The sequence below is a fragment of the Hemitrygon akajei genome, chromosome 16 (genome assembly GCF_048418815.1).
Source record: "Hemitrygon akajei chromosome 16, sHemAka1.3, whole genome shotgun sequence".
Classification (NCBI taxonomy): Eukaryota; Metazoa; Chordata; class Chondrichthyes; order Myliobatiformes; family Dasyatidae; genus Hemitrygon; species Hemitrygon akajei.
In genome coordinates, this window is record NC_133139.1 from 14,757,268 (window position 1) to 14,784,329 (window position 27,062).

Sequence of the window (27,062 nt, forward strand, 5' to 3'; positions counted from 1 at the left end):
GTTTCAAAAATTCAAGAGTACATTTGATACTTTATTAATAAACCAGCAGAGACGAGCAATCTTCTTAGTGATAAAAAAAACTAACAAAACTAAAACCAGCAAATTAATGAAGTGAGAGGTCTGATAATGATATAACAGTCTCATGTTAATGTTAGCATTCAACAAAAAGATATAACTCCTGGCCCACTCCCTGGCTGTAACCAGACTAAACTGAACTTAGACAAAGCATGAATATGTAACTATACTCCTTCGCTTCAACGCCCCAACCCATGTGACAGATTATCTATAATAATTGGGCAACACAAAATACAAAACAGACAGAAAATAGAGACGTGGCTCCCACAGATAGATTGATTATATGTACATAACGTGACACTAGATAAAGGAGTGTCTATTCATCAGGTGACTCTGACGGGAAGTTGATCCGTTTCCTGATTGGTCAGGGCATCAAAGGATATTGGGAGAAGGCAGGTGTATGTGGTTGAGTGGGATCTGGGATCAGACATGATGGAATGATGATGTGGTGGGTGGGTTAGTGGGTGGAGTGTTAATCAGCCTTCCTGCTTGGGGAAAGTAGCTGTTTTTTGAGTTCGGTGGTCCTGGCATGGATGTGATGAGGCCTCCTCTCTGATGGGAGTGGAAGAGTCCATGAGCAGTGTGGGTGGGATCCTTCATGATACTGCTGGCCTTTTCCAATGTGTGGCCAAATTGTTAAGGCATTGGTCTAGTGATCTGAAGGTCGCTAGTTCGAGCCTCAGCTAAGGCAGTGTGTTGTGTCCTTGAGCAAGGCACTTAACCACACATTGCTCTGCGACGACACTGGTGCCAAACTGTATCGGCCCTTGCCCTTCCCTTGGACGACATCGGTGGCGTGGAGAGGGGAGACTTGCAGCATGGGCAACTGCCGGTCTCCCATACAAACTCTGCCCGGGCCTGCGCCCTGGAAACTTTCCTAGGTGCAAATACACAGTCTTTCGAGACTAACGGATGCCTTTCCAGATATGGTGGAGCAGGCTCGATGGGCTGAATGGCCTACATCTACTCCTATATCTTATGGTCTTATATGTCCTTGCTGGTGATTAGGCTAGTGCCAGTGATGCATTGCTTCACGGGTTTGCACAGAATACAGATTATGCTGGGGGTTGCAGGCTGGTGGTGGGTTGGCTGGGGCCTGGCAGGGGGAACCTAAACAGATGCAATGACTAGTCATACCATTAAACTGATAAAATTCCATTATTTTGTAACATCTGTACATCTCCATGTGTGATGCTGTGCACTGTCACATGCAGTTCTATACACCATCGCATCCAATTTTATACACTACCATATCCATTTCTGTGCACCATCACATCCAATTCCACACACTGTCACTTTCAATTTCGCACACTGTCACATCCACTTCTTTACACCATTACATCCAATTGTGCACACCATCTTATTCAATTTCATACAAAATCACAACCAGCCAGTCTCCTAGACAGTTAAGACTAAATGCAAAGCAATTTAGAAGTAAAATTAAAATTTAGATATCCCCTTTAACCCTGAATTGATCAAAAATATCCTGCAGAAGTTCTGGGAGATCATGCACTAATGCAATAAAAAGTCTGCAAACAGCAATCTATAGATCTAGTGACTTTTAAATAGCAACTAGCACAGAATCAGTTTTAATATCACCGGCATATGTTGTGAAATTTCTTGTTTCTGTGGCAGCAGCACATAATAATAAAAAACTGTGAATTACAATATATATGTGTTAGAGCATTTTTTAAGGTCAGCACATATAACTAAAAATTTCAGCAACTGACTTCAGCCACCAGTCTTCAAATTCGAATATGAACTGTGGATTAAGTCGAACAGGCAGCTCTGAACACTGGGTTCCCAAGAACCATGAACCACAGTGAACTGGAAGGCCAGACAATGCTGATTAAATTTGATATTTTGGGTGTCTGTCATGAGGGTGCGAAGAGGGAGGTGTGTAGTTCAAAGGAATTGCCCTTTGATCTTTAGCCTCAATTGTCCTTTGATCTTTAGCATATAAAATGCCATATAGTTTTGGGTCAGGCAGGCCTTCTTCCTCTGATAGGGTCTCTATTTGATGCCTGTTGTATCTCATTTTATCGAATAAAGAAACAGCTTCATATCTACCAGTGCTTCTCTCTGATGACTTTGTTCACACATGTATAAAATACGGTAGTTAAATTAAATACTGAAGGTAGTGTTTAAAAAAAAAGTAGTGAGGTGGTGTTCATGGGTTCAATGTCCATTAAGAAATCGGATGGCAGAGGGGAAGAAGCTGTTCTTGAATCATTGAGTGTGTGCCTTCAGGCTCCTGTACCTCCTTCCTGATGGTAGCAATGAAAAGAGGGCTTGTTCTGGGTGATGGGGGTCCTTAATGATGGATGCCTCCTTTTTGAGCATCACTCCTTGAAGATGTCCTGGATGTGACAGAGGCTACTGCCCATGATACAGCTGACTTAGTTCACAACTTTCTGCAGCTTCTTTTGATCGTTTGCAGTAGCCCACCCATACCAGATGGTGATTCAGCCAGTTAGAACGTTCTCCACAGTACATCTGTAGAAAGTTATGAGTGTCTTTGGTGACATACCAAACCTCCTCAACCTGGTAACAAAATATAGCCACTGTCGTGCCCTTTTATAACAGCATTGATACGTCGGGCCCAGGATAGTTCCTCAGAGATGTTGACACCCAGCATCTTAAAGAATGAAAATACATGGTTACATACCGGTATGAAAATATCTTAATTTTCTCATGACTACTTGCATTGTGCATCTTATATGCAATCTTTATTAAACAATCTTTGAGATCAGTTTTCCTTCTGCTAGATCTATTGAATGGTGAAAGCCTTGGTAGAGTGGATGTGGTTAGGATGTTTCCTGTGGTGGGAGAGTTGAAGTCTAAGACCAGAGGACACAGCCTCAAAATAGAGGGGCATCCTTTTAGAACAGAAATGAGGAATTTCTTTAGCCAGGGAGTGGTCAATCTGTAGAATTCTTTGCCACAGGCAGCTGTAGAGGTCAAGTCTTTATGTATATTTAAGGAGGAGGTTGATAGATTCTAATTAGTCAGGGCATGAAGGGAGAAGGCAGGAGATTGCGGCTGAGAGGAAAATTGGATCAGCTATGATGAAATGGCAGAGCAGACTCAGTGGGACAAACGGCCTAATTCTGCTCCTATGTCATATGGTCTTATGAGCTGCCAACCACAGCTGATGAACAATCTTTATTAAGTTACGTAATGCTGTGCAGAAAATGACAGATAGACTACTCAAAATTCAGTAAGTGTTTTTTTCCACATTTTAATATGAAATGAAGATTACTTTAAATTGAACAGTAAAAACTAACTTACTGATTAAATAGTGAAAGTAGCAGGATTACAGATACTTTGATAATTAACTCATTTAAAAATAATCCTGCAGTTTGAATTAAGCAGTATAAAGGACACATGACAGTATGACTTCAGTGTTAGAAACATGCAAAGACAATCTATATACAGTCGGCAACTTTCCAATCAGAATTTACCCTGTAATACAAGGCCAACTCCCGGGAAGTAATTTACAAAGTTTTCCAATACTTTACCTTTTATATAAAAGCATATGTACACAAAGCTATTAGGTGTTGGGCTGCTTTGATATTATAGCCTGTTCCAAATTGTTTAAAGTAACACATAATAAAAGTACATCATTACTCAAATTCCGAAGTTTAGCCAAACTTTTATAAGGGAACATTATTATTGTAAAGGTTGGGAATGAAAACATTGACTATTCTGAGGCCCTGTGTTGGTTGGGGTCGACCACAGATGTTGTGTCCCAGTTGTCTATGTGATATGCATGCCAGGGCAGCACAGTATGAAGGGTAAGCTGTTGCCCATGTGGCAGGCTCCTCCTGTCTACGCAGCTGATGAATCCAAAGGAATGGCAGAGACTGATACAGTTTGACACTAGCAGCACCGTGAGAGTTGCCACTCAGCGTTGAACTCAACGTATGACTAACTTAGGGACTTCAACCCCAAATTTCCCATGAGTTGGTGTAGCTGCAGGGCAGTGGAGGTTTGAGATCAGAGTTATCCTTCTCCTAGATGACCTGCCATCCACGGTTAGTTGACGAGCCCCATCTGCCCAAAGCAACTGCATTTAAGGCACCAGCAGCCAGTCATTGCCCCTTCTCCTGGTTCCGCTGGGCTTTGTAGCTAAGCCACATATGAAAGCCAGGAGTTGGACTTGGTTGTCAAAGGCTATTTGAGATGCATGCCATTGGGAGTATATAATGGGTAGTGGCAGCTTATCTCTTCCACCAAACCCCAGCTATACCAATCTTAAGGAACCATAGACCATTCACTAGCAAAGAATTAACTGCCATTAAAGACTGCACTGGCTGAAATGTACTTACTCCTTGCTGACTGAGAATAGAATCAATCAAGGGGGCCCTTTGGTGGGTCAAAAATATTCCTTCTTTTTGTACTTGCCAGTACAGCTGATCTTCCCTTTTTGTCACTGGTTTCAGAACTTAGTCTTCCATGTCACTGAAGGGGGACGTTCAGCCCACAGTGCCCATGTCATCAAAAAATGAGCTAATCAACTCAAAGCCAAATTATAGCACTGCATCTCGTGGTTTAGTTTAAAACACACATCCAGGCACCTTTGAAACAAACTAATTATGTCACATGCTGATTTAGACATTATTTACTGCAAGAGAGTAGACTGCCTCGGGGTAATGAACAGGCTTAATTTTTACAGATGCCCATAACTGGATTTTTGTCCTTCAGTTAGAAAGCACTTGATGTGTTAACCATACATCCACAGTATTGTAATAAAGGGACTCAAAAGCATGTAAAACTGATAAGAAAAAAAGTTACTAAAAGTGGTGATCGTGTGTGGGTGTGTGTGTGGGGGTTGGGGGGGAGTGAGGATGAGAGGGAGGGGGAGGGAGAGGGGAGGGGAAGAGGGTGAGAGGGAAGGAGAGGGGGAGGGAGGAAGACATATTTCTGGCATTTGTAGGAATGAATGTACAGTATCTAAGCATGTTGGACATGAATAATATTCTCAGAGCTCACTTGCATGTCCCTCACCACCAGGTTCAAGAATATTTAATACCCTGCAACTAGTAGGCTCCTGAATGAGTGTGGATAACTTCACTCACTTAAACACTGAACTGATTTTATGACCTACAGACTCGCTTTCAAGGACTCTTTACAACTTATGGTCACAGTTTTTTTTTGCAACAGTTTACCTTCTTTTGTACATTGTTCATTCGTCAGTTTTTGTTTATATATGGGTTTTCATAAATTCTATTTTACATTTCCTTTATTCCCCTGTAAATGTGTACAATAAAATTAATCTCAAGTTAGTAGGTGGTAACATATAGACTGTGATCATAAATTTACTTTGAACTTTGATGTAGAGGATGTCAGGGTAACTTGGGGATAGTCTGTAATTGTATAGGTCTGTTACAGCAATGTTGCATAAAATAATGCACAATATAGCTGAGTGATTGGAGGATCAAAATATTTTAATCGAGATAAATCACCACCTCTTTCCAGCAGTTTAATATCAATTGATTGACTTAAAAGCTACTAAACCCATCACAAGTAGATTTCTCCTTGCATTGTCACTGTACTTGGAGGAATGTTGTTTCGTTTGGTTGTATATATGTATAGTCAGTTGGCAATAAACTTGAACTTGAACTCCTGTAATGTGTTTAGGACACATTTGATCATATTCAGGAGTTGGAGGAAAGTTTCAGTTATTTTTTCCTAAATTAATTTGTAATTATTTGTGTCAGTCCAGGCAGTGAGGTAATTTGTTTATTTATTGAGATAAAGTGAGGAATAGACCCTTATGGCCAGCCCAGCAACCCCCGATTTAACCCTAGCCTAATCATGGGCCAACTTACGGTAACCAATTAACCTACCAACTGGTACGTCTTATTACCAATCTACCCAGTGAATGAATAGGATTTTCCTTTTTTATAGTCCTTCTACCAATTGCTTTAAATCCATGTCTCCATCCTATTTATTCTACCAATCATCATAATTTCATACAGCTCTAATAACTAATACATCATTAATTGGCATAGCAGGCAGCGGAGTAACATAGGGGTTAGCATCCATTTTAAGGCACCAATGATCAGAGGTTCAATTCTCACCTCTGTCTGTAAGATGTTGTACATTCTCCGCATGACCGTGTGGATTTCCCATGGGTGCTCCAGTTTCCATCCAGATTCCAAACCTGCACAGATTAGTATGAGCTAATAAATTGTGTGCATGGCATGGTAGTGTAGTGGCTAGCGTGATGCTTTACCATTCCAGTGATCCGGGTTCAATTACCACTGCTGCTGAAAGGATTTTGGACATTCTCCCTTTGACCATGTGCCTTTCCTCATGTGCTCTGGTTTTCTTCGACATTTCAAAGATGTATGGGCTAGGGTTAGTAAGTTGTGGGCATGCTATGTGGATGTTAGAAGCATGGTGGCACCTGTGGGTTTCCCCCAGCTCATATTTGGATTGTGTTGGTCATTGATGGAAATGATGCATTTCAAGGTTCAAAGTAAAATTTATTATCAGAGTACATACATGTCACCACATTCAACCCTGAGATTCTTTTTCCTGCAGACATACTTAGCAAATCTATAGAATAACTGCTAACTGTAAACAAAGTGTACAAATGCAGATATAAATAAATAGCAATAAATAACAAGCATGAAGCAACAATATTATAGTCTTTAAATGTGTAGCTGACCCCTTTTTGTTCAAGAGCCTGATGGTTGAGAGGTAGTAACTGTTCTTGATTCTGGTGGTGCGAGTCCTGAGGCATCTGTACCTTCTACCTGACGGTAACAGTGAGAAAAGAAAATGGGCTGGGTGGTGATGATCTTTGATGATGGACGCTACCTCTTTACGGCAACAATTCATGTTGATGTGCTCAAAGTTTGGGAGGGCTTTAGCTGTGATGTACTGGGCTGAATCCACTATCTTTGTAGGATTTTCCACTCAAAGGCATTGGTGTTTCCAAGCCAGGCTGTAATGCAACCAGATAGGACACTTTCCACCACACATCTATAGAAGTTTGCCAAAGTTTCTAATGACATGCCAAATCCTCGCAGACTCCGATGACAATACAGGCACTGTCGTGCTTTCTTCGCAATAATATTTATATGATGGGTCTGGGACAGGTCCTCTGAGATAGTGACACCCAAGAATTTAAAGTTACTGACCCTCTCCACCTCTGAACTTCCAAAGATTACTGGCTCATGGACCTCTGGTTCCCCCCTCCTGAAGTCTACAATCAGTTCCTTGGTCTTATTGACTTTGAATGAGAAGTTGTTATTACACCAGTCATCCATGTTTTCAATCTCTCTCCTGTACTTAAATTCATCACCCACCCCCTTTGATACAGCCCACAACAGTGGTGTCATCAGCAAACTTATATATGGTATTGGAGCTGTAGTTAGCCACATAGTCATAGGTGTAAAGTGTGTAAAGCAGGGGGGCTAAGTATGCATCTCTACTCTGTTTCACCGTATGTTTTGATATTTTGATATACATTTAACAAATAAAAATAATCTTTAATGATTTCTTCTTTAATCCAGACCTGTATTTTACTATTTACGTCAACAATTTTCTCTTCTCTCCAATGCTTATTAGCAAGTCAAACAAGACACATTGTCTACTGTGGACCAAGGACAATATGATCTCCGGTTCAGTAATACAAAAATGAATCACATGGAATCCTTTACTCATGGTGGAGCAGACTTGATGGAACAAAAGGCTTAATTCTGCTCCTATTTCTTATGGTCTTAGGAGAGTGAGGTATTTCTATAGAGTAGTAAAAACTGCTGAGAGGATCACTGGGGTCTTTTTTTCCCCTTATTTGTGACATTTACTGGGAGTGTTGTAGACAAAGGGCCCAAAGCATTGCTGAGCATCCCTACCACACATCCCATGAACTCTTTGATGCATTACGATTTGGAGGGATCTACAGGAGCATCTGAACTAGGACTGCCAGACTGGGTAACAGCTTCTTCCCTCAGGCTGTGAGACTAACGAATACCCGGCCACCGCCGAGGTCTTGTCACTAGTGTAGCGAGCTGTTTACTGTTTACCTGTGCTACGCACTACATGCATTTTAAATTATATTTTATAAACTTATTTATTGAAATATTTTGTTTTACAGTACTGTGTAAAAGTCTTAGGCACCCTAGATTTTTATATGGTTTCAGAAGGTATGACCTCTACAGAGCCCTGATTTCAATATCATCAAGGCTCTCTGTGATTACCTGGAGAGACAGAAGCAAGCAAGACAGCCAAAGTCTGCAAAAGAACTGTGGCAAGTTCTCCAAGACGCTTGGAACAACCTACCAGCCAGAAGAGAATTGATGCACTTTTAAAGGCAAAGGGTGGTCACACCAAGTTTTGATCTAATTTAGATTTTTACTGTTTGCTGCTCTTTATAGTAAACTATTTGATAATTAGAAACTTATTTCATTATTTTGAAAGCATCTTCACTTAGAATTTTTTTATATGTGCTTAAGACTTTTAAGCAGTACTGTATATGCTGTGTGTGATATATGTTTTGAAGGTACACCGCGGACCAGAGGAACATTGTTTCTATAGGAAGAAGGGTCTCGGCCTGAAACATCAACTGTACTTCTCCCTATAGATGCTGCCTGGTCTGCTGCGTTCCACCAGCATTTTGTGTGTGTTGCTTGAATTTCCAGCATCTGCAGATTTCCTCGTGTGTGCGTGGAACATTGTTTCATTTGATTGTATACATGAACAGGCAAATGACAACAAACTTGAACTTGAACCTAAGCCTAACATTAAATGAGGAATTTTGCAATGAATTTGAGTAGCTGTCCTGAAATGACACACTGATACTGGGTAGCATAGCACTGGCCACAATGAAATGCAGAGTTAACTAAGGACACCCAATGAATATGCAGCACCAACATGATAAATATTTCCCTAGGTGAAGCTTGACATGGGCTGAAGAAATTTAAGAGAGTAAGAGCAACATGGATCAGTAATGTTCAAACTTATGAGATTTATCAGATAATCATGGATACATTATTTTTAACATAGATATCTTTTTCAAATGAATTACTAGACTGATAGAGCATATTTCTAGTTTTTATTCATCATAAAGTCTGAAGCGCTATGCCATTAGGTTCAAGAGCAGCTACTTCCTTTGAACCATTTGTTTCTTGCACCAACTTGCATAACCACAAGGCATAGGAGCAGAATTAGGCCATGCAACCCATTGAGCCTGCTCCATGATTCGATCATGGCTGATTTATTTTCCCTCTCAGCCCCAAACTCCTGCCTTTGCCCCTTATCCTTTGATGCCCTTACTCATCAAGAACCTAACAATCTCTGCTTTAAAGATACCTAATCACTTGGCATCTACTGCCACCTGTGGCAATCATTTATCATCCTTGTGTTCACAGAAATAAACCCAATTTAGCAGCACGATGTACTACAATGGACTTTCTGTTTTAACTTGGTTCATTCTTTTAAAATTTATGTGTGGCCTCGCAATCTCACAATCTACTTCATTGCACCTTATGGTCTCTCCTTGGGGGCTTTGCTGTTGCTTGCATGGTGGATGGTGGGGGGGGGCTGATGCTTTCTGCTGGAATAAGTGGGGGAGGATTGATGCTTTTGCAGCTGCTTGTGCATAGGAGTGGGGAGGGGGACTTCAGGCTTCTTGCGTTTTTTTCTGCTATTCATTCTCTGGGGTTTTTCTTCTGTTTCATGGATGTCTGTGGAGAGTAAGAATTTCAGGTTGTATACTGTATGCATTCTCTGATATTAAATGGAATCACTGAACCATCGAACCTGCTCTTTATTCTGCATTCTCTTATCATACCACCTCAGTGCTCTGTGCAATGATCAGAAAAGTAATTGACAAACATTCCACTCAGTCAATAATCAGCATGTGACAATAATAAATGAATTCCAACTTTTCTTGTGAATGTTATAGCTCTGATGCTATGTGAAGACTTCCATTGTACCTGTGGGTAATTGTAATCAACTTGATTTTGGAAGTGCTGTTTGTCACTTTGCCGCTATGAGATTAAAACATAGAAAAACTTCTAGTTAATACAGCTAGTTGAGTGGTGTCGCAGCAACAACCTTACACTCAACACCAGTAAGACCAAAGAACTGATTATGCACTTCAGAAAGGGTAAAACGAGGGAACACATTCCAGTCCTCATAGAGGGATTAGAAGTGGAGAGAATGAGCAATTTCAAGTTCCTGGGAGTCAATATCTTTGAGGACCCAACCTGGTCCCAACATATCAATGCAGCTATAAAGAAGGCAAGACAGTGGATGTATTTCACCAAGAGTTTGAGGAGATTTGGTATGTCACCAAAAACACTCGCCATTTCTACAGATGTGCCATGGAGAGCTGGCTGCATCACCTTCTGGTACGGGGGGTGAGCGGGAGCTCCTGCACATGATCGAAGTAAGCTGCAGAGAGTTGTAAAATTAGTTAGTTCCATCATGGGCACTTACCGCTGTAGTATCCAGGACATCTTCAATGAACAAATCTTCAAACAGGCGGTGTCCATTATTAAGGACTGCCATCACTCAGGACAAGCCCTCTTCTCATTACTACCATCAGCAAGAGGTACAGAAGCTTGAAGTCACACACACTTAATGATTCAGAAACAGCTTTTTCCCCTCAGCCATTTGATTTCTTAATGGACATTGAACCCACGAACACTATCTCACTACTTTTTTGCACTATTTATTTAATATATATTCAGTTTTTTCTCACTATTATTATGCATTGCATTCTGCTGCTACCGTGATGTTAACACGTTTCGTGACATTTGCCGGTGGTATTAAACCTGATTCTGATTCATTTATACTCACAGAAATACTATTCAGCATGCTTAAAGTGCCCCCTACAGGCAGATTAACAAATGTGATAGCAGAATCCCTCACCAAATGAAAATGGCCACATTTAAGACTTTATAACAACATTTAGAGATTAATTTATCTTTTGCCTACCATTCTTGTGCTTGCTTTATTGCTCATAATTTATTTTAATGCCTTTGATGTTAAGATTGAGGTAATAACAAATTTTCACAATGGTATTTCAAATTCAGGTGATTAAATAGAACATTAATCACCAGATAAAGAAGAAAACAACTCATGTAGACATTAAATACCTAACTTCAGATATTTTATAAAGACATTGAGAGATGCTCATACTTCTACAAAACCAATAATTTGCAACATAAAATAATTTGTCACAAAGCACTTAATTAAGGTCAATTTAATCCCCAATTCAAGATTCAAAATTGTTTATTGTCATACTACAGTACATAAGTGTAAAGGATAACAAAATGATTGTTACTCCAGACCCAATGCAGCATAAAGAACACAATAATGAACACAATTAAAAAAAAAGTATAATTATAAAAAGTCTTACAAAACATCACGTACAAGTAACTGTTACATCCATAGACTGATTGTAAAGTGACACTACTTGATGTGTATGTAGTGGTGGAGGGGTGGGTTTATGGGTGGTGGTGTGAATCAGCCTGATGGTTTGGGGAAGTAACTGTTTTTTGAGTCTAGTGGTCCTGGCATCAATGCTGCATAGCCTCTTTCCTGATGGGAGTGGGACAAACAGTCCTCGCACAGGGTGTGTGTGATCCTTTGTGATATTGCTGGCAGTGTTCTGGCACCTCTCTGTATATACATCCTTGATGGCAGTAGGCCAGTGCAGGTGATGTGTTGGGAAGTTTTAACTATCTGTTGTAGAGCCTTTCTGTCCACATCAGTGCTCTTTCTGTGCCACACAGCATGTTAGGATGCTGTCCACTGCGCATCTGTAAAAGATCATGAGCGCTAGTGTGCATGGACCAGCTCAGTTCAGCCTCCTCAGGAGGTGTTGGTGAGATTCAAGTAAATGTTAATTTACTGTACTACTGCTGCACAAAAAACAAACTTCATTATAAATGTCAGTGATAATAAATCTTATCCTGATTCTGTCAATGGGTAGACTGTTTAGGGGCTTAGATGTGGTTTATTTTGATAGTGACAGAGAAAGTCACTTGGACACTGAAGCTGGTTGATACAAAAATCTTTATTCATCACAACGCAGGCATTCTCTTAAAAGATCCTTCCAGTAAATTCTACCTGAGTTCAAAGTACATCATGTTTTTATACTCTTCTGAATCAGGTTTAATATCACTGGCCTATATCTTAAAAATCATTGACTTTGTGGCAGCAGTACAATGCAATACATAATAACAGGAAAATAATCATGAATTACAGTAAGAATTTACATTAAATCAAATAAGTAGTGCAAAGTTAGAAACAAAGTACTGAGGTAGTGTTCATGGGTTCAATGACCATTCAGAAATCGAGTGCCTTCAGGCCTTCTGTACCTCCTTCCTGACGGCAGCAATGAGAAGATGGCATGACCAGGGTGATGGGTGTCTTTAATGATGGACACCGCCTTTTTGACGCATCGCTCCTGGAAGATGTCCTAAAACTCTGGACGCCAGTGTCCTCGATGGAGCTCAGTTTACAGCTCTCTGCACCTTATTTTGATCTTGCGAAGTAGCCACCCTCCCACCCCTCCCCCCATATCAGACAGTGATGCAGCCAGTTAGAACGCTCTCCACGGTACATCTCTCAAGGATAAAGACAACTGCAGGTGTTTCAGTACAATTTTAATAGATACAATGACATTGCCTATTTATTCCCCCCCCCCCCTGATAAATGGTTACATTGAATTACACATTACAATTGGAACACACTAACTGACAAAACACCAGAGAATGTTCAAACACTTTTCCGGGATCAAATAATTCACATGGAGGGTGAGAGGATGGAGAATCCAGACACCCGATCTCCGAGTTCACAAATAAATATTTTTAATAGAAAGTGCAAATATGCCTCATGTGCTAAGTAGCAAAATAACAGTCTACACACAAAGTACACTGCAGATGCTGTGGTCAAATCAACACATACAACATGCTGGAGGAGCTCAGCAGGTTGGGCACCATCCGTGGAAATGAGCAGTCAATGTTTCGGGCCGAGTCCTGATGAAGGGTCTCGGCCCGAAACATTGACTGCTCGTTTCCACGGATGCTGCCCGACCTGCTGAGTTCCTCCAGTGTGTTTGTACATGTTAAAGTAACAGTCTATGCGGAAGCTTCCTTGAACTCAGTCACAATGGTGCCAAAGATCTTAAAATACAAGAGATTTTGTGGATGCTAGAAATCCAGAGCAACGCACACAAAATGCTGGAGGAATTCAGCAGGTCAGGCGGCATCTATGAAAAAAAGTACTGTCGATCTTTCGGGCCGAGACCCTTCGGCAGTCCTGCTGAATATCTCGGCTTGAAACATCGACTGTTTACTCTTTTCCACAGGTGCTGCCTGGCCTGCTGAGTTCCGCCAGCATTTTGTGTGCGTTGCTTGGATTTCCAGCATCTGCAGATTTTCTCTTGGAAGTTACAGGTGAGACCTGGTAAGGGGAATAAAGTAAGAAACCTAGAGGTGATAGGTGGATGAGGTAAAGGGTTACCTTTACCCTCATCTTACCCTTTGTTCCATGGTTTACTGTCCTCTCTTATTAGATTCCTTTTTCAGCACTTTAGCTCTTCCACCTATCACCTCCCAGCTTCTCACTTCATCCCCTCTCCCTCACCTGGTCCACCCATCATCTACCAGATTGTACTCCTTGCCTTCCTCCAACCTCATTCTGGCTTCTATCCCCTTCCGTTCTGGTCCTGATGACGGGTCGCACCTGAAATGTTGACTGTTCATTCTCCTCCACAGATACACCTTAACTTGCCGAGTTCCTCCAGCAGTTTGTGTGGGTTGTGCAAAATAAATTAGCTCTTAATCGGTTTGGTTAACATAACTTCATTGTCTTGTTTTTGACATGGTTATGTGGGTTTGCAAACCATACCTCGAGGTAGCTTGTGCTCTGCTGGCAGCACTATTTGTTCAGATTGATTACCGCGTACTATGTACTTCAGAACCATTTTCCTGAAGACTATCTCACATCTGCTATACTTACACAAGTCTACAACTCCAGAATCACTAACAATCTTTTCCAAAAGAAAATATTTATTCAAGAAAGGCAGAGCCAGGGCTTGCAATGACATTGTTGAGAATACGAGTACATGGCCTCTATGGGGCAGGTTTACTTTTTGAATATTTATTATTGGCCGTGCTGAATGACCTTATGCTGAGAGCAGAAATGATCTTCCATTCTTTCCTTTTAATTCAAAGAAGGGAAGGTCTCCTGGATATTGCAGCAGCTGGCTGATTGCCAGCTTTTACCTTGTTGAACTGGGCTGTGTGCACACACACAAGATGCAAATCTTCCTCCAAATACTTCAAAATTCAAAGTAAATTTATTATCAAAGCAGTATATATCACCATATGTTACCTTTCGGATTCATCTTCTTACAGGCATTCACAGCAGAACAGAGAAATACAATAGAATCCATGCAAAAACTACACAAAAAGACAGACAAGCAACCAATATGCAATAGGAAACAAATCGTGCAAATACCAAAAAATTATAAATCGATAATACTAAGAACATGAGTGGTTGAGTCCTTGAATGCGAGTCCATAGGCTGTGGAATCAGATCAGTGTTGGGGTGAGTGAAGTTATCCACACCGGTTCAGGAGCCTGATGTTTGAAGGGTAATAACCATTCCTGAATTCGGTAGCGTGGGACCCAAGGCTCCTGTACTTTCTGTCCGATGGCAGCAGTGAGAAGACAGCATGGCCTGGGTGGTGGAGGTCCCTGTTGATAGATGCTGCTCTCCTGTGAGTGTTTTGTTTAGGAGTGCTCAATAGTGGGGAGATTTTTTTTACTATATTGATGTACAGCACAGAATGGGCTCTTCCAGTCCTTTGAGCCATGCCTACCAGTAAGCCCCGATTTAACCCCAGCCTAAACATGGAACAATTTATAATAACCAGTTAACCTACCAACTGGCATGTCTTTGGACTGTGGGAGGAAACAGGGAAAAAAAACCTACGTAGACACAGGGAGAACGTACAAACTCCTTAGAGGCAGTTGCAGGAATTGAACCTGAGTCGCTGGAACTGTAAAGCATTGTGTTACCCACTACACTATTGTGTTACCTGTGATGGATGATCGCACCCACTACTCATTGTAGATTTCCCGTTCAAGGGAATTTGGTGTTTCCGTACCAGAGTGTGATGCAGCTCAATAAAAAGTAACATGAAATTACTGGGAAGTAAATCTGTCACCCTTCCCCAGTGTGGTTTTCAATGATGGGTTGACTCAACAGTGTCTTCAGTACAGCAACAATTAGCAAGGACCAATAAAAAAAGTGTGGCATTAGTAATTTTTAAATGGGCTACATTGGTTTGACAACATGATAACTGTATTGCCTTTATGAACCCATGATTACAAAGGAAAACACTTCTTGTATTGAATTTCACGCACAGATTTTTATGATTAAACTTTAATTGTTGAAAGGTAAAAAAATGCATTCTATGAATGAATCTCCATTGCTGTTTCCGCAACAATTTTGTTTTATTGTTAGCCCTGAGCTGAACCCAGAGAACTGGAGGACCACTCTTAGTCCGTCCTCCACCCTTTCACCTGTTTGGCATGGGTGTCCCTATCAAGAGCCAAAGCACAAAGCCCTGACTCCAGCCAACACGGCTCTCCAGGTCATTGAGGCACGCAAGCCTCCAAACCACGACAAGATTGTGGTCCTCTTGGAGGTCTATGAATGAATGATACATATTAAAAGCAACAGATTCTCAGCATTTTAATTTTAAAAACTCTGCTTTGTTTTAAAATGAGCCACTGCATATTGATGGTCCACGTTAAGCATTTTTGAAGTGGCATTAATAAGCTGTATCACTTAAATCAATCATATTTAAGAACTACAGTGATGATAGGTAACACACCCAAGTTGCATTGTAGAGATACAAAATCATCAACTTGTACTCCTTCTCCTCCCCCCATTTTATTCTGGCTTCTTCTTCCCCCTTCATTTCCAGTCCTGAAGAAGGGTCTCGGCCAGAAAAGGCGACTCTGTATTCCCTGCCAAAGGTGCTGCCTGACCTGCTCATTTTCTCCAGCATTTTGTGCGTGATGCTCTGGATTCCCAGCATCTGAAGAATCTCTTGTGCTTACAATTGCATAATTTTTTTTCCCAGCCCATTGCAAAACAGCTTCATCATTCCAGGTGTTTCTCTACACGTGCAGTTACATGCGAGTGCAAGTTCCCATTTTCAGTTCCCTCTAGGACTTTGCACAAACTATGATCAAGAGGAAAATCTGAGAATAGACCCTAGTTTCCACAGAGTTTGGTACAACCACATTGTTGATAGGAATAACCATTTGCATGGTTTATCCTTGGGCAATCAGGCATCCACTGATGACATTTAACAACAAACTAGAGGCATAGAGGACTGAAATAGGACTCTCAGTCCAGCTGTCCATATTTTCCATCAAGTATTCAGTGGTCACTTTATTAGGTACTCATATCCTGTACCTAACTGAAGTGGCAACTGAGTGCATTGTTCATGGTCTTCTGCTGCTGTACCCATCCACTTCAAGGTTTGACGTGTTGTATGCTTAGACATGCTCTTCTGTACACCACTGTTGTAACGTGGTTGCCTTTGTTCCTGTCAGCTTGAATTACTTTGACCATTCTCCCCTCACCTCTCGCATTAACGAGGCATTTTTGCTCGCAGATGTTTTTTGTACCATTCTCTGTAAACTCTAGAGATTGCTGTGCATGAAAATCCCAGTAGATCAGCATTTTCTGAGGTACTCAAACCACCCAGTCAGGCACTAGCAATCATTCCACGGTCAAAGTCACATTTCCTCTACGTTCTGCTGTTTGGTCTGAACAAGTGAACTGCTTGACTATGTTTGCATGCTTTTATGCATTGAGATGTTACCAGAAGATTGACTGATTAGATATTTGCACTAATGAGCAGGTGAATAGGTGAATGCATTTATACCATTTACCAGCACTGGAGCTGTTGGCTTCTATGTCTTGGTGATTCAGTGCTTATCAAATACTTATGTTGAGGCTCTTCCCCTCTAACAACTTCTGGGTGAAAAAGTGCATTTTTATACAGTATACCCTCTAAACCTCTTACCCCTTCCCTTAAACTTGTGCCTTTATACTTGTGCCAGTAGAGGGCATACCTCTACTGTGGGGAAAAGGTTCCTACTGGTTACCCTCTCTATGCTCTTCATTATTTTGTTCACTTCTATCTTGTCGCATCTCAGCCTTCTCTGCTTCAAGGAAAGTAAAGGCAGCTTATCCAGTCTCTCCTCATAACTGAGATAATCTTAGTCAATGTTCTGGTGAACTTCCTCTGCATCCACTATAGAGCAATCACATCCTTCCTATACTGTGGTGACCATAACAGTACACAATATTCCAAATGTGCCTCATTAAAGCTATATAATAACTTCAGAGTGGCAAGGTAGAGACACATCTCTACCAAAGGAGGTGTAAGGTGCTCCTTTCCTCTGCTAGTCTGCAGGTCACCTTTGGGCATGGTGCAGTACCTGCTCAGAGCCCCAATCAGGGTCACGTGAAGCCAAGGAAACAGGTGGTGGATGGTCGTATGAGCAGCTGGTGCATATCACAAGTACTGGTTATGTGACCACTAATGCCAGGCAATCTCTTAAGATTGTTGATAATGGCTGAGATCACCTGTCTCGTAAAGACACTGTCCAGAAGACAGCAATTGCAAACTACTTCTGCAGAAAGATTTGCCAACAACAGTCATGGTCATGAGATCATGATCGCCTATGTCATACAATAAGGCACATAATCTTCATAACTTCCCTGCTCATGTATTCTATGCCCCAGTAACGAAGGCTGGAATCTTGGGTGTAGAGACATATTCCATAAAAGAGGTGATGAGATATAAGGACAGAATTCCAGAAGGTAGGGTCTGGGCAGTTGAAGGAATAATCTCCAACTGAGGGAGCAGAGTTGACCTTCCAAATAAAATTCAATTCTTCTGCCTCATCCTTCATTGTATGTCTACTTTTAAATAACTGCTCCCTAGTTTCCACTGAAATCAGAAATTGGCAGAATTCTCACTGAAAACCACATCATTAGCATTTACTGTAAATCAGGAGCAGCAGTAGGTCACTGCTCACTCAAGACTGCTCTGTTATAGCAAGGTCATCAGTAGTTGAATTGAAACCTCAGCTCTAGGCTCTCCACTACTCAAGGTAACTGGTCACCTTTTTGATTATCTTGGCTTTAAAAACAAGCAGAATTAGTCCATTTAGACGATCGAATCAGCTTCACAATTCAATCATGGCCGGTATTTTTTTCATCCTCATTCTCCTGTCTTCTCCTCATAATTCTTAACCCCCTTACCAATCAAGAACCTATCTCTGCCTTAAGTACATGCAATGACTTGACCCACAAAGCCCTTTGTAACAATGAATTCTATGGATTCGCTGAACTCCAGCTGAGGAAATTCCAGCTCATCTCAATTTAAAAGGACATTCTTTTGCCCTTGGATCTCAGACTCTTCTGCTAATGGAAACATTGCCTGTAAAGGCTTTAAAGTATACGGGAAGTTTCAACGAGATTCTCCCTCACCCTTCTGAACTCCATTGAGTACAGGCCCAGAGACATCAAAGACTCATCAAACGTTAAGTCTTTCATTCTTGTGAAACTCCTAAAAATCTTCAAATACTCTGCACCCACAATGCATTCAAAGGATCTTGTCCAACTGAAGAAAGTAATTTTGTATCATGTTTTAAATGTGACCCTTTAAATTTCAACAGTAACTTCTACATCTAAATTCCTGCAGAAGTAGCTAAATCCTCTCCAAATCCACTAATTGAGGATTTTGTAATGTTTCAACCAATACAATTTTTACTCTTCTAAATACCAGCAGATTACAAGCCCAGCCTGTCCAACATACCTTAATAAAATAATTCCAGCTGTTACATTCGTAAACATTTCCGAATTGCTCCTGATGCATTAAAATCCTTTCTTAAATGAGGAAACTGATATTGGACACAATATTCCAGAGGCGGTCTTACCAATTCTCTACCAATTGTAGAATAACCTCACTGTTTTTGTATTGAACTCCCTTAGCAATAAAAAATAATATTCTGATAGCTCTAATTACTTGCTGTACCTACATTAAGGCCTTTTGTAAATCACCCACCAGGGAAACTAGATATCCCCGTATCACACAACTTCAAAATCTCTTATCAGCTTTTTCTATATTTCTTGTCAAAATAGTCCATTTCCCCCACATTAGACTCCATTTTCCAGGCCTTCACTCTCTCATCTGTGTCCCTCAGTAGCCTGATGCTCTCTTATTTACTGCCTTGGCTATTTTTCGAAGTTCAAAGTAAATTTATTATCAAAATACATATACATTAGCATATACAACTCAGATTCATTTTCTTATGGGCATACAATTGAATCAATAAAAGACCACACCCAAGAGGATGAACAAATTGTCAAATACAAAAATCAAAACATAATATCAATTATTAATAAATAAGCAATAAACATTGAGAACAAAAGATGAAGAGTTCTTGAAAGTGAGTCCATAGATTGTGGGAACAGTTCAGTGATGGGCTGAGTGAAGTTATTTATTCATTTTTATTGAGATATAGCACACTACAAACCTGGCTCTCCGAGCCATGCCGCCTACAGTCCTTCATGAAACCACAGTCTAATCATGGGACGATTAACAATGACCAATTAACCTACTAACTGGTATGTCTTTGGACTGTGCGAGGAAACCGGAGCAAACGCATGCGGTCATGGGGAGAACGTACAACTTCCTTGCAGACAGCAGCAGGAAATGAAGCCGGGTCACAGGTACTGTAAAGCATTATGCTACCATGATGAAACGTCCTTCAAAGCGAATCCATAGGCTCTGGGAACAGCTCAGTGTTGGGGGAAGTGAAGTTATTGCCTCTGGTTCAAGAGTCTGATGGTTGAGGCGTTATAGCTGTTCCTGAACCTGGTGGTGAGAGTCCCGAGACTCCACACCACCAGGATGTGGTGAGGCCGTGTGTCATGAGGTAATTTAACAACCACACTTTGGCTGCTTTCATTCAAGACATTTATGAAAATTGTAAGCAGTTGAGCACCCAGCACTGATTCCTGTGGCAAACCCCTCATTACATCTTGCTAATCAGAAGCATACCCTTTTATGCTTACCATCTGCTTCCTTTAGCCAGTTAATATTCTATGCATGCCATATATTGTCTCATAGACCATTACAGCATAGTGCAGGCCCTTTGGCCCTCCATGTTGTGCCAACCTTTTATCCTACACTAAGATCAATCAAACCCTCCCTCCCTCCATTTTTCATTTATCCACGTGCCTGACAGAGTCCTAAATGTCTCTTATCTATCTGCTTTTACCATCACTGCTGGCAGCACACTTCATGTACCCACCACTCTCTGCGCAAAACCTACCTCTCCCACATCCCCTCTTCTTAATCGTGAGCTTTTCTTTTTCTTAATAACCTCAGCTGTGGCACACTTAATATGACTTCTTCGATTCAAAGTGCAGCATATCCACCGGTTTTCCCTTTAAATGCAAAATGTTAATTTATCAATAAAACCAAAAATAAATTGTTGGCCAAACATGATTTCCAATTATCAGGGTGACTTTGCCTAATTATTTGTAAAGTTTTCAAAATGCCTCATTTTCCCCATGTCTGTGGTATCCTGCCTTTTGGTATAATGGAGTTATATTTGCCATTTCCAAACTAGTGGAACCTACGTAGAGTTTAGGAATTTTGGAATAGTAAAACCAAATACATCAGCTACCTCACCAGTCACTTCTAAGACCGCAGGGCAACATCTATCAGGACCCAAAGATAGCTTCAATTTGCTCAGCACATCTCAAGATCAAAAGAGTCAAAGTGACCTTATAATCAAGGTACGGAAATGTCACCATACAACACTGAAATTCATTTTCTTACAGGCTCTTGAACCAGAGGGGGTTACATCACTTAGCTTCACATGCCCCATCACTGGTGCTACAAAATGAGAAGATTATTGCAGTAATTATAAGAAGAGGTCTTAGGATTTATGTTACTGCAATCACTGGGTTAGACTGGCACACACAGACCTTTTGTGTTGCTAATCATTCTCACAAAGCTCCTTTGGATCTTCTCCCAAGCCAGCACATCTCTCCTTAGATACAGGGTCCAGAATTACTCACAATATTCCAAAGGTGGCCCGACCAATGCCTTAGAAGGCCTCATTAGTTGCTGTTGCATCCATAAGTTACATTTCACTGATGGAGAATATACTTTACTTGTACTACTCACCACTGTATACTATAAACATCTTTCAGAGTCTTGCACGCAGGTTTTGTGTCCCGGAACCTCCATTTGTGTGATAGACCAGACTCACAGTGCGCACTGTGTGATGTGCAGGGTGATGCCCTGTCTGGAACCATTGTCCTCTGAGCAGGCGGTAGTTGTAACTGTAAGTAAAAGATTCAAGATTGTTTAGTATCATTTGCCTTAAAATTTCTCGTGCCTGTACATAAGCTACTGTAACTCTGACAGGAAGTGATAAGTGAGGGCTGTGGAGGGGTGGGTTGGTGGGCGCAGGTGTTGATCAGCCTTTCTTCTTGGGGAAAGTAACTGCTTTTGAGTCTGGAGGCCCTGGTATGGATGCTCTGTAGCTTCCTCTCTGATGGGAGTGAGACAAAACAATCCATGTGCAGGGTGGGTGGGAACTTTCATCATACTGCTGGCCTTTATCCGGCACCTTTCAGCATACATGTCCTTGATGCAGGTTGGCTGGTGTCAGAGTTGCCTTGCCAGTTTTGGCTATCTGTTGGAGAGCCTTCCCGAGCAGCAATGTTGGATGCTCTCTACTGCATACATGTAGAAGGTCGTGAGTATTAATATGCGTAGTCCTCTCTTCAGCCTTCTCAGAAAGTAGAGGCGTCAAATGTGTTTGAGCTGAGGAAGATGGTCTCAGCTCAAACATTGGAAAAATATGACCAGTTTTGTAAAATAAATTGAACTTTGTTGTATCTAGAGGTGTTGGTTTATACATACATGTGTTTTACACTCATTGATTTACATTTAAAACGGGTGCAAAGTGTCTAAGACCATAAGATATAGGAGCAAATTAGGCCAATCAACCCAGAGTCTATCAGTCAATCATGGATAATTTTATTAATGCCACTTTCTCCCCAAAACCCTTAACCCCCTCACCAATCAAAACCCATCAATCTCCTGACTGACTAGATTCTGAACAGTTTCTTTAAGATCTAACATGAGGAAATCTGCAGATGCTGGAAATTCAAGCAACACACACAAAATGCTGGTGGAACGCAGCAGGCCAGGCAGCATCTATAGGAAGAAGCACTGTCGACGTTTCGGGCTGAGACCCTTCGTCAGGACTGATGACTTCATGAGTTTAGTTCATTCTATCTGAAAATACCTGATCCACCTGAGTAAGCCCATAATATTGTCCAGTAGTAGGGCAGTGCTCCTTGTAGATGTGCTCAATGGTGGGGAGGGCTTTACCCTTGATGGACGGGGTCGTATCCACTACTTTTCGTTGGCTTATCTGTTCATGGCCATTTGTGTTTCCATTCCAGAACGTGATGCAACCAGTCAGCACATCCTCCACTGCACATCTATCGAAGTTTGTCAAAGTTTTAGATGATATGCTGAATCTTCTCAAACTTCCAAGGAAGCAGAGGCACTGTTGTGCCTTCTTTGTAGTGGCACTTACATGCGGGACCCAAGCCAGATCCTCCGAAATTATAATGCTGAGGGATTTAAAGTTGCTGACCCTCTCTGCCTGTGAGGGCCTGCTCATGGACCTCTGGTTTCCTTCTCTTGTAGTCAATAATCAGCTCTTTGGTCATGCTGACATTGAGTGAGAGGTATTTGCTGTGGCACCACTCAGCCAGATTTTCAATCTCCCTCCTCTGTGCAGATTCGTCACCACCTTTGATTCAGCCAACGACAGTAACTGTAAATATGGCATTGGAGCTGTGCTTAGCCACACAGTCTCAAGTGTAAAGTGAGTAAAGCAGGGGCTAGGCAAGGTAGTTATGAAAGTTAAGGTCCTAAATTGGGAGAAGGCTGATTTCAGAATCAGAAAGTTATTGATACAGCATGGTCGCAGCACCATCTGACCCATGCTGCCTAATTATCACTGACATAGGCTGTCATATTTGTTGTTTGCCAGCAGCAGTACAAGAGATAAAAATTACTACAAGTTGCAACAAATAAAGAGCATAAAGGAGGAAAATTGAGATAGTGTTCATAGACTGTTCAGAAATCTGATGGTAGAGGGGGAGAATCTGTTCCTGATACATTGAATGCGGGTCCACAGGGACCCATGCCTCCTCGCTGATGTTGAGTAATGAGGGCACAACCTGGGTGGCAAGGGTTTTTAATGATGGGCGCTGCGTCCTTGAGGCACCACCTTTTGAAGGGGAGGATTGTGCTGTGGCGGGGCCGGTTGAGTCAACAACCCTCTTATACAGCCTCTTTCGATCTTGCACATTGGTTGCATCATCAACTGCTATGGAGGCTCCTATCCGTGTGCTCTCCACAGTACATCCATAGAAATTTATGTAAGTCTTTAGTGACATACCAAGTCTCCTCCAACTCCTAATGAAGCAGAGCCACTGGCAGGCACTCTTCGTGATTACATCAATGAGTTGGTTTCAAGATGGATCCTCTGAGATGTTAAGGCCTAGGAACTTAAAGTTGTTCATCCTTTCCGCCGCTGATGTGAAGCAGCAACCATCTTTCCAAAGGAGTTAGCAGTGGGAAGTATCAGCCGATCAAGAAAGTAAAACAAACATTCTGAAAGGCTAAAAGAAGAATAGTGGGCAACTATATCCCGATGCAGGGTTTGAACCTGAAATATCGACAATCCCTTTCCTCCCACAAATACTGCTCGATCTACTTCATTCTTCCAGATTCCAGCATCTGCAGTTTACAGAACAATTTGTGGAAACTTATTAAAACTGTTTCTGATCCACTTGACATAAGGCTTGCCTCCTGGTCGCCACTTTAGGCAGCTGTCATTTGACAGCCTGGGTGAAAGCTGTTATTCACTCGTGCCTTTACGACTGTCTGTTGTTCCCTCTGCCTGTCCTCTCCTCCTCCAACTTGAATTCAATCTATCTCATCTGGCTCTACCACCATGGCACTCTTTTGGTCTCCAACCCATCTTAGACAACTCCTTCGTTCTCTCTCTTCCTCCCACCCCTCCCCCTCCATTCTTTGCAACTTCAAACACAAACTGCTGGAGGAACTCAGCAGGCCAGGCAGCATCTATGCAAAAAGGTATACGACGTTTCGGGCCGAGACCCTTCGGTAGGCCTTCCCCTTCAGTCCTACCGAAGGGTTTCGGCCCGAAACGTCAACCGTACTTTTTTCCATAGATGCTCCTGGTCTGCTGAGTTCCTCCAGCAATTTCATTGTGTTGCCCTGGATGTTCAGCATCTGCACATTCTCTCTTTGTGATGCCCAAACTTTCCCGGTTGAATTGCACGGTCGACTTCCCACGGGAAAAAAAAATGCTGTCTCACTCGTCAAATATTTCCGATATTTTCAACTTTCGTTTCAGCAAATTCAGACTGCATTGTTTTCCCCCATCTCGGTTCCGCTGAACAGCCAGTCACTTAGCAACCCTATTCCTAGCTTTTCCTTCCCCAGATGCCGCATGACCAGCATTATTTTCGAAATGAAAACTCACACACCAAGTATGGGACACGACAGACGGATTAAATTACAATAGCAGCGAAAGGGGGGACACAATGCAGGAAAAGTCACACTTTGTAGAAAGAGCCCGTGATTGATAGATTTAAGGCACGTCACAATTGGCGTATGAGGTAATATTTTGTCACGCCTGGGCACCCGTATCGTACGTCACTCTGGCCGACTTACGTGAGTATGGCGGAGGCTTCCTCACAGCCTCGCTATTTCTGTCACCGCTGTTCGGCCGAGATTCTCCCCAAGCTGCCGGTGAGTAAACCTTCCGCCAGACGAAAGCGCCGCCGGGTAGGTGTCGGAAGAGCGAGCCTGCCGGACGGCCGATTACTGGCAGGGGGTCGGGCCGGTACGCACCGAGCCCTTGTAGCTAGCGCCTTCGTTCCCGGGTAACACGAGCCGGGCCCCGAGTCGCTGCCCAATAGCGTCCGCCCGCTTGCCACATAGTGAGCCCTCGTCCATTGCGCAAGCGCGACCGGCCCTGCTGCCACAAAGTGTCCTCTTTCTTTGGTCTGCGCACGCGCCACCTGCCAAACGAGACTAACTACTTGCCGGAGTACTTTATTTAAAACTATATATAAAAAAACAACAACACACAGTACTAAATTTCCGTTGAAAAGCTACCGACCTAAAATGTTAACGTTTCTCTTTCCACGCGTGTGGGCACATCTCAGCTTTTCTATCATGCCGAAAAATTACATTTGATTGAAAGGCTGAAGGACAGTTTGCATCGTGCTGTTAAAAGGCTGTGGAGTGGCCTCTTGTACAATACGATGGACTCAGTCTCACAGTCTGACTGATCATAGTTTTGCACTTTATTGTCTAACTGCACCACACTTTATTTGTAACATTATATTTTGGATTACGTTGTTGTCCTTCCCTTGCGTTACCTCGATAGACCGATGTTGCGAAATGATCAGTATGGATGGATGACAAGTAAAGCCAAGTTATTTTCACTGTACCTTGGTACATATGACTGTCTAGTTTACTGTTTGCCAATATTTCATCCCCTACTGTGCCCGGATTGAGTGGGGGGGGGGGAGGGAGAGGGGAAGCAAATTACTGTATTGGAAATCTCATATAGAAAAATTACTAGCATCACACACAAAATGCTGGAGGAACTCAGCAGGCCAGGCAGCATCTATGGAAAAAAGTATAGTTGGCCTATGGAGCCGAAACCCTGTTGATTTACTACACCTCAAGAACTACAACAGTTCAAGAAGGAAGCTCATCATCCCTTCTTAAGGGCAATTAGGGATGGTGAAAATAAATGATGGCTCAGCCTGCAAAATCCACATCCCTTGAATGAATAAAAGATAGGAAAATGTATTTACTGGTAAACAAATTTCCCCGCCCCCTCCTCTATTTCCCATTCTGACCTTTTACTTCTCACCTGCCTATTATTTCCCCCGGGTCCCGTCCTCCTTCCCACTCTCCTCTCCTATTAGATTCTTTCTTCTCCAGCCCTTGACCTTTCTCACCCACCTAACTTCACCTATCACCTTCCCCTCCACTTTTTTATTTTGGCATCTCACCCCTTCTCAGTTCTGAAGAAGGTCTCGGCCTGAAATATCGACCATCAATTCATTTCCGTAGATGCTGCCTGACCTGCTGGGTTGCTTCAGCATTTTGTGTGTGTTCCTTTGGATCCCCAGTTTTTGTTTAATTTTGTTTTTACTTGCTCCATTAGAAGTAGACACAAACTCAACTTTATGCTGTAACACTTCAATTATGTTATGATTTTGAAAATAATTGAAATAGCAGCATTTTGTGGATTCAGTTTGCTGTAACTTTAAATGTTTTTTAAATATAAAACTACCTTAGTTATAATTACAATCAACTTAAAGCATGAAATTTGCATGTTGTATGTGTATATTTTCAGCAGAATTACAAGTTTGGATAATTTGGATTGGTTTCATGTAAATTTATTACATTTTCACATGAATTCAATTAATTTTTGTGTATGCTAAAGACCATGAATAGATATAGTGGTGCAGTTAGTAGGGTTGCTGCTTTGCAGCGACAGAAATTTAGGTTCAGATTTGACCTCGGGCACTGTCAGTGTGGAATTTGCATGTACTTCCTGTGACTGGTGAATTTTCTTTGGATGCTCAGGTTCTCACCAACATTCCAAAGATATTCAGGTTTAATGGTTCAATTTAATATCAGAGAATGTATACAAGCTGAAATTCTTACTCTTCGCAGATCGGGAACGGGGGAGAAAAACCAGACTGAAAGACAGAAAACATTAGAACCCGAAAGCCACTCCTCCCCCCTCCCCCCCCCC

The 27,062-nt window shown here is 41.8% G+C and overlaps 1 protein-coding gene and 1 long non-coding RNA gene across 3 annotated transcripts in view; one reads left to right on the top strand and one right to left on the bottom strand.

Moving 5' to 3' along the window:
* Positions 1-25,732, bottom strand: LOC140739773 (uncharacterized). Its single transcript, XR_012101748.1, has 3 exons — positions 24,953-25,732; positions 21,347-21,504; positions 1-2,713 (listed from the first exon to the last, which is right to left on the bottom strand). It is a non-coding gene; the product is annotated as an uncharacterized lncRNA (long non-coding RNA).
* Positions 1-27,062, top strand: part of rnf126 (ring finger protein 126) — a 117,967-nt gene that overhangs the window by 35,864 nt on the left and 55,041 nt on the right. The window contains exon 1 of one of the 2 annotated variants that reach the window (XM_073068277.1): positions 24,939-25,030. The exons of the other annotated variant lie outside the window; for it this stretch is intronic. Within the exon in view, the coding sequence (XP_072924378.1) occupies positions 24,959-25,030 (72 nt within the window). The 5' untranslated portion in view covers positions 24,939-24,958. Of the gene's footprint in view, positions 1-24,938; positions 25,031-27,062 lie in introns of those variants that run through there. 2 annotated transcript variants of the gene reach the window in all.